This window comes from Cololabis saira, chromosome 2, assembly GCF_033807715.1.
Source record: "Cololabis saira isolate AMF1-May2022 chromosome 2, fColSai1.1, whole genome shotgun sequence".
NCBI lineage: Eukaryota > Metazoa > Chordata > Actinopteri > Beloniformes > Belonidae > Cololabis > Cololabis saira.
The window spans coordinates 22,188,121-22,200,201 of record NC_084588.1 but is presented as its reverse complement, the minus strand read 5'-3'; the positions used below and the strand labels follow the sequence as shown (position 1 = coordinate 22,200,201).

The window sequence follows — 12,081 nt, the reverse complement described above, 5'->3', positions numbered from 1 at the left end:
CATCTAAATAAAAAAAAAGAATAAATAAAAAGTTCCTCGGCCAACGTGTTGCTTTCACCTTTGTAGATGAAATTACCCGAAAAGCTGTTACAAATCAATATAATCAATGCAATCAGCTAACTGACACAGGCAATCTCCTGCCAGTAAGTAAAAATACCCCCAGTGGATATCTTTCAATCTCTAGTGCCATAATTGCCCCCGAGGGCGACGTTAGGGTGTAGCATTTTGTACACTTAATTAAATTAGCGAGCTCTGTGGACGGGGTGGTTGGCAGATTTCACAGAGAACGAATAGTTCTGGCCAAGTGCCAGTAATTAAGGCAATACCTTTCTTGATTACGCCAATCCCCCTTAATTAACTCATTATGCATTTTAACCCAAACACTCCCATGAATTAATGGGCTCACAGAAAGCTCCTGGATGGAAAGAACGCCCTGATCACAAGCATAAGTTATAACTCATCCACTCAACAGCATAGACGTAATGTCCATATTTCTCCCTTTCAGCTGCAGCCAAGACTAATTTCGACTTGAGTGACAGCAAAACTTGAGTCTATATATATATATATATATATATATATATATATATATATATATATATATATATAGTGAAGAAAAAAAATCTCCCGTCTGGCAAGTGAAAACATTAACTAACTGCACAACTTTACAACTTTATTCAATGTCTTTAGGGGCCTTTAGGATGATCACTTTTGCACAAACAAGAAAACATGCACATTGCGGCATGGGGTCCGAACATTTGTGAAAGATGATTTAAAGAGACCTAGGAGCTCTGCAGATTGGGAGCAGCTCTGCATTGACCCATAATGCTTTGCTAATTAAATAATTCACTAATTGATTCATTGCCAAATCGATAAAGCCTTCACATGGTTTATGGTGTGAGAGCTAAACAGTATTTGTGTTTAAAGACTGGGGGCGGGTTGCAAATGAAGCAAACACACAAGCACCTGTATGTCGGATCCTAGCAGCCGGTGTTTTCGCCTCTTACTGAATAAGAGGCAAAAGCACAGACAATTGGTGCTAAAATGTGGTCAAACATAACGTTGACCTTGCACTTGTGTTGCATGACATCAATCTGCCCCTCACAGGCAGATGATCGTGAATATAAAAAGTGAAGCGAGAGTGTGTGTGTGTGCGCGCGGGCTTGCTAGCCCATAAACACAGCTCTGAGCCCATTCCCAGGGGAGTCTGGGGTTTGCAGGTGGTCTGAGGAAGAAATCAGATTGCATATCTTTAATTCAGGTGTGATGACTTTCAGGTTTGTGCGTACTAAAGGGCATGTGTGCTGTAAATATGTGGCAGGTGGTGTATATTTATGACTGGCCATATTTGTGTGCATGTGCCCAGGAAGGCAGGAATTACTGTTGGAAGTAATTGGAGCCGCCGTGAAGTGTAAGATCTCACTGATTTAAGTGCATGTAAGGGTTGTAAATTAAGCTTCATGAGCATTTCAATATTTGTCTCCAAACGCGTGCACGGACGTACACCTACAATGACAAAAAAGGAGAGGCAAAGAAAGTGTTTAGTTCTTTCAGTCGAGACCGGCTGTGGACGACAAGTCTCTTAAGATCATGACAATACATGATTCTTTACTTTTTGAATAAATGAAGAACTCAATTTTAGAACTCGCACTAATGATTATCATTGTTTTTTAGTAATTCAGCTAAGCCAATTTCCACCAGCCAAAAAGCTTTTCCTTTGATTAATGCTTAAGTTCACAAATTTTCTTACGCTACATGACCACTAGGATGAATCCGATTCACCTCCACTGTTGTTTTAATGAGGTTGGGTGATTAGGACTGCCCAGCAGATCAAAATCCCAAATTCTCACAAAAATGTCTTGCATGATGTACAAAGATAGTCATACTTAGAGTAATCCGTATGACAAGTCTATAAAATTGCAAAAGTTGGCAACTACTTGCACATCACTTTTGTATCCTGCAGGATTGAGGTTACCCATTTGCGTAAATAAACCTGAAATGTTATGATTCAAAATAAAATTAGAGACGCAGCCTTCTCTTACTCTCTACAACTGCCAAACCACGATTCATCCAGGCAGCAAATCAATCATCACCCAAATCTACCAAATATTCTCAAGTGAATCAGGGTTCAGGTAACATTTTCATTTTAAATACCATTTCATCAAATTATTGGTATTGTGCATTGTGAAAGTAGTTCCTTAGATTACGATCAGAACCCTATCCTATAAAGTTCCTGTCAAACAAAGCTTTAAAACAAAACTTTGCAGATGGTGGTTAATACTGAGAAAGGACATGTTTTTAAACATCTCAGTGAAGAGCTCTGCTGCTGTGTATTGACACTTGACAGTGGAGTTCTGTCCACATTGTCCTGGCGCCTGGACTCTCACAGCTAAGGAAATATTTTGAATAAGCACTGGACTTAAATCAAACAGTAAATTTAGAAAACTCAAAATTTCAGCAACTTTGTTTTTTTTTTTCTTGCCATTTTTACCGTCTTCCCTATATCCTCCCAGAATGATCAATGAATAAATTAACCACACAGCCTGCTTTACATCCATCAGCTGCAAATCTTAAAGCCCCTCACAGGTGATCATCTTGCTACATTAAAGCTTTCAGCTGGGGAACTCTGGGTCCTGGGATTCATTAAATGTTGCTTTTATACTCAGCAAGTGTCCTTTGTAGCAGCAGCGCCCCCTGGCGGAGAAAAATGACCCGTTAACACAGTAGAAGCTGCTCAGGAACAACTAAAGACACCAAAGCTGGTGTGACCTTCGGTGAGACTGCCAATGTTTGTAAATGAATAACACTTTGCTATATTGAAAGGTAAATTTAGCTGCAATCAAACCAATTTAAATACTGATTTTAAATATAAATACAGATTTTAAATGTATCATTTCTTTTTATTTCACGGTTATTAAAAAGTATATACAGAGTGCTACATATTTCATAATTATTCCTTTACTGTGCAGTGAGTAACAGTTTTAACAGAATTTTAAATAACCAAAAGCACACTCTTAATAATATCGGAAACCAATAACTTTATAACATTCATAATGAGCATGTTCAAATCAGTTTTAGTTTTCCATTAGCAACAAAGACTTTAGTCCCTGGCAATTTCCAGACTTTGCATTAAAAAGGTAATATATTGACACTGCGTGTAAAATACCACTCAAATACATTGCAACAATTAACCATACATGTCTCATATCATTTCATTATAGTCACAAAAGCATGAAATTGAACTTAAATGGCCAAAATATATTTCTGTCAGAAACATTTAAAAAAGTACCATTTAGGTTTACAAAGAAAAACGTTTTGAGATGTGAGAGTACCCTGAGAGAACAAAACTGTAAGCATTCACACATTAAAGGAAACAAGAATTAAACTGGAATGGAAAAGGAAAATATAAACAAACACTCAAAACAAACAAAGTGAAGCAAAAACATTTTTCTGCAATGCAATATAGAGCAATGCTTTTACTTAGAATGATTAAAAAATATAGCTCAGTGATTCCTTGAACTAATTATGTCATCTATTTTTAGGTGTAAAAAGATGCTTAATCTGTGTTTTTAGTAATTCTTCTTTTGTGGAAAGATATACTCAATGCTTTATTTTACATACAGAGCCACATAAACGTGTATAATATTGTGAATTCATGGAGGACAGTATTTTTCCTTTATAAAGGAATGTTGAATGACACACAATGAATGGCCAACAACAGTGTTTAAATCCAAAACTCATCAGTCTGACAGAACTGAAAAAAGGCTCAAAAGGTAGGAGACCGAACATCTTCAAGAACCAAGAAAAGGAATCAAACTGTTTTCTGAACAGGGTTTTTAGGATTACTGTGATCTCAATAACTGTAAAGCTGCATTGAGTACAGGTCGTATTTATCCTCCAGAAATAGCAGCAAAGCCTTTCCCATCATCCCTTTTAAATTTCAAGACAATATAATTTTCTTTTCTTCAAACTGTATGCTGGAAATATGCATTTTTTTCCCCAAAAAGTAATATAAAAAAAAAAAAAAAAAAAAAAAAAAGAGGACAGAGCAAGTCAGGCTTTTATTCAAACACAGAATTGACCTAGCAGCAACTCTGAACTTTACCATTAATCACGATATTTCTTACTGGTTTGACCTCTTTCATAGTTTGTACTGATTAAACAAATACAAATACCATAGTTTACCTTAAAATACCTTGTAATCTGATTTTATTACATTCTGACAGAGCCAGCCCGTTGCTTTTTCCTTTTTCCTAGTACCAAGGACTAATGTTCAACTACAAGGCTGCTGGCTCGAGAATAACAATAAACTGATACAAAATTGGTTTCCATCTCAGCATTTAACTCTCAGCACAAAAATAAAGACCGTTTTTGCTATCTTGATGACGAGATAAAGCCAGCTCACTACTAATCACACAATTTTAGACCCTTCTGAAAAGCATTGCACGTCAAAATGTAATTATACTTAAGGCATCTTTAATTATTTTGATCAAAGACTACAAGAATGTTCTGTGACATGCAGGTCAGGCTCATGATTATTCTAAAAATCCCAGATGCTTGCCAAGCTTACTGAGAAAAGTGAAAATCAGTTCCTGGGCTTTTACATCTCAATAAAGAAATTAAATAATTTCATAATGAAATCAATAAATGGTTTTCAGTGTGTGCAAAAGGTATCCACATAAAAAGCACCATGCTAGATCAGACCATGTTGGTTTGGGTGTTTGGGCTGCGACTCTGCAGGTCCTGCACCTGGTCAAGCACCCAGCTGATGTTTGGTCTCTCTTGGGGATTTGATACCATTATGGAGCTCAGCAGCATTTGCAAACCCTCTGAATAACTGTGCAAAAGAAAAACAAAAAACAGAAACTGCTCACTCCATCCCTCCATTCACATATTAAAGAAGAATCATTACTAACGTGACCTGATTTTATTTTAGATCCACTGGAGGTAAAGTGTTCAGGGAAGATAATTCAATCCATCTGACTACATTTATTTTGCTAATATACGTTGCAGACTACTACTGTACAAAATATTAGCCGGGTTTAATAAACACAAAGGAAATTTAAGTGGAAAGAAAGTTCCTGTTTTTCTATTGGTGTGCAATACGTTTTAAAATAAGCTCCATGGTTACTTTGGAATTTGTTTTCACATACCTTTACTTCACTGCAAAAATGTAGTTCTTCCTACTACTAGTAAGAAAAGCCGTAAAAATCAACAGGAAACTTAGGAGTAAGGGCTTGAATACTGACCTGCATGATGCCGGGATGGTCACTGGATTCTGAACAGCCAAAGCAACACTGTCCCCCTTCTGAAATATCAGATCATATGGTCCCTCCAACATCATCATGCAATACAGCACACAACCAAGTGACTGGAAGATAACAGAAATACCACAAACATGGAGTCGTTTAGTCATGCAACAAACCAAAGATCTACTGATGTTGTTATAGATAACAGTATGATTAACATGCTTAATATAACCGGTAACTGAGGCTTTACCCAGATATCAGTGCGCTCATCTATAATGCAGTGACTCTCTACATTGAAGAGCTCAGGAGCCCTGTAGGAAATGGTGCACCGCTGGGCTGCCCAGTCCTGAATGGTCATAGCTTCTCTGGACCCCCTAACCTGTAACAAAGCTTCATTTTATCAAAGTCCTAACAGGAATATGCTTTGAATCCTGTGAACTTTATTTTTTATTAAACAGTAGAGAGTTAACAATCAGTTGGTTTGCTTTAAGTCTAAATCATGATGGCCAAAAGGTACAGAAAAAGTACTTCCAAGAGGTTCAGTCATTGTCATGCAAAGTGATCATGAATGAGATGCTAGGATTGGCTTCAGTCTGTACACGATCTAAATGAGATGTCATGACTGCAGCAATGCTTATCAAGTGATTAAGTTCTTATTATTATTCTAATTTGTTATAAACTGTGCACCCTCACCTCAATTCTTGCACGGTTCATTGAGCCCAGATCCATCAGGACAGGCCTATCATCCTCATCCAGAAGAACATTTGTGGGCTTCAGGTCTCTAACAAGTCACAAGACATTGCATGTGGTCACAACCAGACAATTTGGCTTCTTTTCTAAGTTCGGAAAAGAAATGTTATGATTGACAACATCATGCATACAACATGTATATTAAGTGTAAACTATTTTAAGCACATTTTTCATTAGAGACGATATGCTAAGTGGAACAAAAAAAATTACAAAATGTTCCCTTTTTTTCCCCCTAAGGACACAGAAGTAGTCAGGTGTGAAGACGAGATTAGTTGACTGTGTCAAATAAACATTTCAGAACAAAAGAAACACAATTCAGCTTGATAGTTAAAGAAAACAGTTTTGTAGTCAAACTGTCCAAAAAACAAAGTTTAATTAATTATTTTTCCCTTTTACAATATGTACTGGCCAGAGACACTGGTTCATATTTTCCAAGGGGGTTTAAAGAAAAAAATTACATAAACTATGACTAATATACCTCATCAACCACACTTTTCTGCAGTTGTTCCATGGAAGAGGGGAAAGGTGTTTTAATAGTATGACTCAATTTTTATAAATAAACTGTTTTGTATCCGTTTTGTTCATCTGATTGTATTTTCATTTTTCATACTTTGTCCATACTTCCTGTACTTTAATTTTGCGAATTCGTAATTTCTCAAATATGAGAAAGAACCACAAATAAACAAGGCAGTTTTGAATAACAAAAGTATCAACATTAGAAATCAACTTTTTCCCTAAAAATATATTGTGATGGTAATCTCAAAGCACATTCTTCTTTTTCACAGTAATATAGAGAAGAAAAGAGGGGATCTTATATTGTACCAACACAAACCCCAAATCCAAAAAATGGAAACAAACAAAGTATTTACAAAGCTAACACAAATTGCAACAAGGCAACGGTTTCCAGGACTCATATTTGGATATTCCTAAACATCCTTTCAGTGATTGGCCGTGGTCTTATGTTAAAAGCAGGGTTAAGGATTTCTGGATGATGTCACATTTGTTGATATTTTAAACAAAACAGGGAGAACTAGTTCAACCTTTCCCTACCCTCCAGTGGTTCTTAAGAAAACAAACCCATCATAAACTCTACTATGCTCAGTTTATGGATCCAGCATTATGTGTGAAAAACATATATCAATGAAATAAGTGTCCTCACATGGGAAGCTAGCAGATGGGGAGAAAGTATTTAATGAATGTGACAACGTGTTTTTCCATTAGACATTGCTACAGTGTCTTAACCATGGTTTCCCAGTCATGGTCCTTGAGATGTTTCTGAGCTCCAACATGCCTGGCTTTAATTGATGGGTCATAAATAGACTTGTGAAGACCTTAGTGACAAGTGATGCTGTGACCCAATTAGTTAAATCTCGACTACTGACACAGGGAAATGTCTAAAACATGCATGGCAGCAAATACAGAGGACCAGCACATGGAAACACTCTTATCCTGTCTTTAAGTTAATGGATTGTTTTGCCTTTGTATGTTTAAATTAAACCATAAAACAATATTATAGAGTTGTTTATTTTTTCCTTTTTTGTCTTTCTTATGCAATTTAATTTGTACAACAGAAAGTTTCAACTATTGAACCAAGTACTTAAGTAACAAGCCATTTCTGCCGTGGAAACAGACATGAGGAAAGAGATTTGCTAGCATGTAGAGATACGGGAGCTTTGTGTTTCACACAAATCTCTGGAAAACTGAATTTATTGCATTTTCAATTGAAGAACTAAACCAACATTTAAAGTATACAGATATGAGTCATACATTTCTGCATTAGGAGAAAGATTACCTGTGTGCATAACCTTTTTCATGAACGGTCTTCAATCCAGAACAGATTCCCCGGAAGATTTGCAAAATCTGTTTTTCAGGCATTAAGCTCCCTTTGTCTCTGAGCTTCTCAAGTACAGACCACAGACTTCCTTTCTGTTCTCACACACAAACAAAACCATATCAGACTTTTATCATATCTTGTACAATGTGTCTTATCATCCAAACCATGGCTACAACTCACTCTTATGTATGGCAAAAGAAGCCAGGCTTCAGTCTTGCCCCCATGTTCAACAAAGCTGTATGCAACTAGACTCAAGATGTTGGGATGATTGAACATGTGATGCATTTCCACTTCCGTCTGAGCTTCCTGGCGACCTTCTCTGTCATGACACAGGATCCTCTTCAGAGCATAGAAGTGTCCATCCTTTACCCCCTCCACCAGATCAACATAACTGAACCCTCTGAACAGACATTAAAATAACAGAAAATAAATAAATAAATATGTAGTGAACAGGATGGAGGTGGGAACATCCCTTTGTGCGTGGAACTGAATCTGTTTTTTTTTTAGTTTATTTCATATTATATATCCTGTGTAGTAGGGATGGGCGATATTTTACCGTTCACGATATACCGCCAAAAAAATTCCCCACGGTAAGAATTTTTCATCTCGCGGTAAAAACGATAAATTCCCGTTGATGATGTTTTTGTGTAAAGTCTGATTTATGGTTCTGCGTTAAATCCACGCACAACGTACGTGAAGGAAGGAAGGAAGGAAGGAAGGAAGGAAGGAAGGAAGGAAGGAAGGAAGGAAGGAAGGAAATGAGCCTGAAAGAAAGAAAGATATGAGCCTGAAAGAAAGAAAGAAAGAAAGAAAGAAAGAAAGAAAGAAAGAAAGAAAGAAAGAAAGAAAGAAAGAAAGAATATTTTTTTAATCGTCATTTTTATCGTTATCGGGATAAATGCCAGAAATTATCGTGATACATTTTTTAGTCCATACCGCCCATCCCAACTGTGCAGATGTTTTTCATTTATCTTTCTAATCTTTTATTATGCCCTCCTTAACTTGGCTGTTGTAACTTACTTTTCCAAATTTGGGATTACTAAAGTCCATCTATTCATCTATCTAAAACAACAGACTTTTGCTTCCACAGTAATCAGACTTAAATTACACATCTGTTGGAGGCGTTGAGTTGCCATCCCTGAAAATATCACAGCTTTTAAATGAAGTATAGTTTCCAGGTATGGAGGCATGTGTTTAACTAGACCAAAACACAATAGGCAATACTTGTTTTGTTTTTAAATGGGATTTTATCACATCTATAAAATATGCCACACTTACAAATGAAAACAGATCAATGGTGATAAAGGTGGACAATAAGAATGTCACCTTACCCTTCATCTAGCTTCTGAACAAAGTAATATTTTTTGTTTTCGATGGTGATGGAGCCACGAGAGCATAAACACAGGGTCTGCCCCATCCTGCCTGGTACATTGTTTAACAGGAGGCTTTAAAGGCTCTAGAAGAAATGAAACAAACACAAATATAGAAAGTAAAGTGTAAAAACGACAATTACCGAAGGCAACTGTGACAAATTACAATAAACAATGAGTTCTGACAGACGAACGTGAGCTAACACGACACAATTTCCAGTCTCTTAAAGCATATAATGTGAGTTTTTTTTACGTTACTATCAGATGTTGTGATATCACAACCAACTCCTTCACAAAACAGGATTATAACTAGTTACCTTTCCTCTTACCGGTTTTATTTTCCCCAAGTTAGCCAGCTGTGTTGTCATATTGCTCTTCCTCGTCGTTTTCTTCTTCTTTGCGTTTTTTGGCGGATTGCAATACCAACTGTAAGGTGCATACCGCCCCCTACTGGACCGGAGCATGTAGGACAGGATCTACTTATCTATAGCTTTACATTAAATTATCCATCCATCCATTAGCTATACCTGCTTTGTCCTTTGCAGGGTCACGGGGGTCTGCTGGAGCCTATGTTATAATGTATGAGTAGGCCTATATTATGATATGTAATATATATTTATATTTATACTTCTATAAATAGAGGGATGGGTATATTATAAAGTCGTTGTAAACTATCTTGTTCATAAGCGGAACAGATCTGGTGATAGTAGCAAATATTGCTACGTAGGATGTGGATGTAGGATTACTTAATCTTTTATTTTTGGTTCAATTTATTATTTCGGGAATTGTAGTGAAGATTTTTCACCCTTTTTGAGTTGGATTATTGTCATGTTATTATATTATTATTATATTATCATCTTTTATATTATCTTTTGTATGTCTATGTGTGGACCCCAGGAAGAATAGTCTTCCCATGGCGAAGACTAATGAGGATCCTTTTAAATAAACAAAATCCCAGCTCATTTCAGGTGAGAGGCAGGGGTTACACCCTGGAAGGGTCACCAGTCCATCGCAGGGCCACATATAAACACAAACCATGCACACTCACACTCACACCTACGGGCCATTTAGAAACACCATTTAACCTAATATGCATGTTTTTGGACTGTGGGAGGAAGCCGCAGTATCCGGAGGAAACCCACGCAAGCACGGGGAGAACATGCAAACTCCACACAGAAAGACCCTGCCGGGCCTGGGAGTGGAACCGGGGACCTTATTGCTGTGAGGCAACAGTGCTAACCACTAAGCCACTGTGCTGCCTTACAATAAATTATCTAATATAATAATAATAATGAAAAGAGAGAGAAAAAAAAACATCTAAACAAACAAACAAATAAAACAAAACAAGACTGCTATATATCCACTGTATCCTGTAAAACAAGCCAGTGTTTCTTAGAAACTTTATGAGCCCTCTCTGTGTCTCCCACAACTTATCCCCCTTAGTTCCCAGGCAGTATCCCTGCCTCTCTTACCCTGTCTTTCAACCTGGTCCTTTCTTTGATACATTTAGTACATTGCATAATTACATGTTCAGCGTTTTCTGTTTTCTTACATACATTACAAAGCTCTGAATTTATTTTTCCCAATAAAAAGTTTTATTTAGTCCAGTGTGATCAAATCTTAGTCTTGTTAACACTACCCCCTCTCTTTTACTTCTTCCCTTGATACTCTGTGCTCTGACTGTGTTTTGTATTCTATAGTAAGTTCTGCCCTTACTGTCCTCGTCCCACTTCTTCTGCCAAAATGCAGATATTTTCTTTTTGATTAGGGCTTTAGCTTCACCTTTTCCAAATGGAATATCAGTGATATGTCTTGTGCTTAATGCTGTTTTTGCCACTTTATCTGCACGTTCATTTCCTTGTATTCCCACATGAGCAGGTACCCAGCAGAACTCTACCTCGGTCCCCATTCGAATTCTGAACAGACACTGAAGAACTTCATACAGCAAATCTTCCCGGAGTGACTTCATAGTCTGTAAGCTCAGCAGCATCATAGACATATACGTAGACGCCCCATCGAGTGCTGAGCCGTACGCCAACGTCGCCGCCATATTGGATGTGGCAAGACTGCGCTGTAAACTAATACAAGTAAATTGACTTATTTTCATAAAGCGCCTTTCTACAAAGAATTGTACGTTTTACATCTAATTTATTCATTCACACACGCACTAATATACTTGGGAAACAGTTAGGCACCAAATATAATATATTTAATTTTCTCAGATGGCAACAATAAGAACTTTATTGATCCCACATAGGAGTAATTCATGTTATATCAGCTGTAGAGAACAAGGTAGTGCCAAAAAACAATATATATCCCCCTTCACAAAAATAAGAATGTTATTTGTTGTCTGAAAAATGGTTCAAATGTTATTTTATTGTCTGAAAAATGGTTCAATTGTGATTTTATTGTCTGAAAAATGGTTCACATATGCTATTTTGTTACTTGAAAATTTTAAAATATGTTTTGTTGATGAGAAAATATGTCTATTTTTCTTATTTTTGTGAGTAGCACTCACTGCTGCCCGAGGTTGATCCCTGCACTTTTTGCAATTCTGATGATGAAACATTGGAGCACTTGTTTTTTTCCTGCCATTATTCACAACAATTTTGGATAAATATTAAAAACTGGTTATCCTTAAAATCGAAGGTTCCTTCTCTGAACATTTCCCACATCTTATTATATATAGACAATCAAAGCTCGTCCAACTCTAATATCATAAATATTGCCATACCTTTAGCCAAATATCACATCCACTGTAGTAAATGGAGAGGTAACACACCCTCTTTTTCCTGTTTTATGAATGAATTTAAATTGTATTATTCAGCATTACTCAGACTAAAAGACTGGAAGGCAGCTAGGATGATCTCTTACATGATTT

General features: G+C 36.8%; 1 protein-coding gene across 2 annotated transcripts; it reads right to left on the bottom strand.

Moving 5' to 3' along the window:
* Positions 1-3,015: 3,015 nt before the first annotated feature.
* On the bottom strand, positions 3,016-9,609 carry stk16 (serine/threonine kinase 16). Of its 2 annotated transcripts, none has more exons than XM_061740867.1 (8): positions 9,530-9,609; positions 9,162-9,286; positions 8,011-8,230; positions 7,789-7,922; positions 5,940-6,027; positions 5,497-5,625; positions 5,247-5,368; positions 3,016-4,834 (listed from the first exon to the last, which is right to left on the bottom strand). In XM_061740867.1, exons 2-8 carry the CDS (start codon positions 9,245-9,247, stop codon positions 4,696-4,698), a joined length of 918 nt encoding a protein of 305 aa, XP_061596851.1. In that variant the 5' UTR covers positions 9,248-9,286; positions 9,530-9,609; the 3' UTR covers positions 3,016-4,695. The 2 variants fall into 2 exon arrangements, with proteins under 2 accessions (XP_061596851.1, XP_061596860.1); XM_061740876.1 differs by having other exon boundaries at positions 9,518-9,602.
* Positions 9,610-12,081: the final 2,472 nt, after the last annotated feature.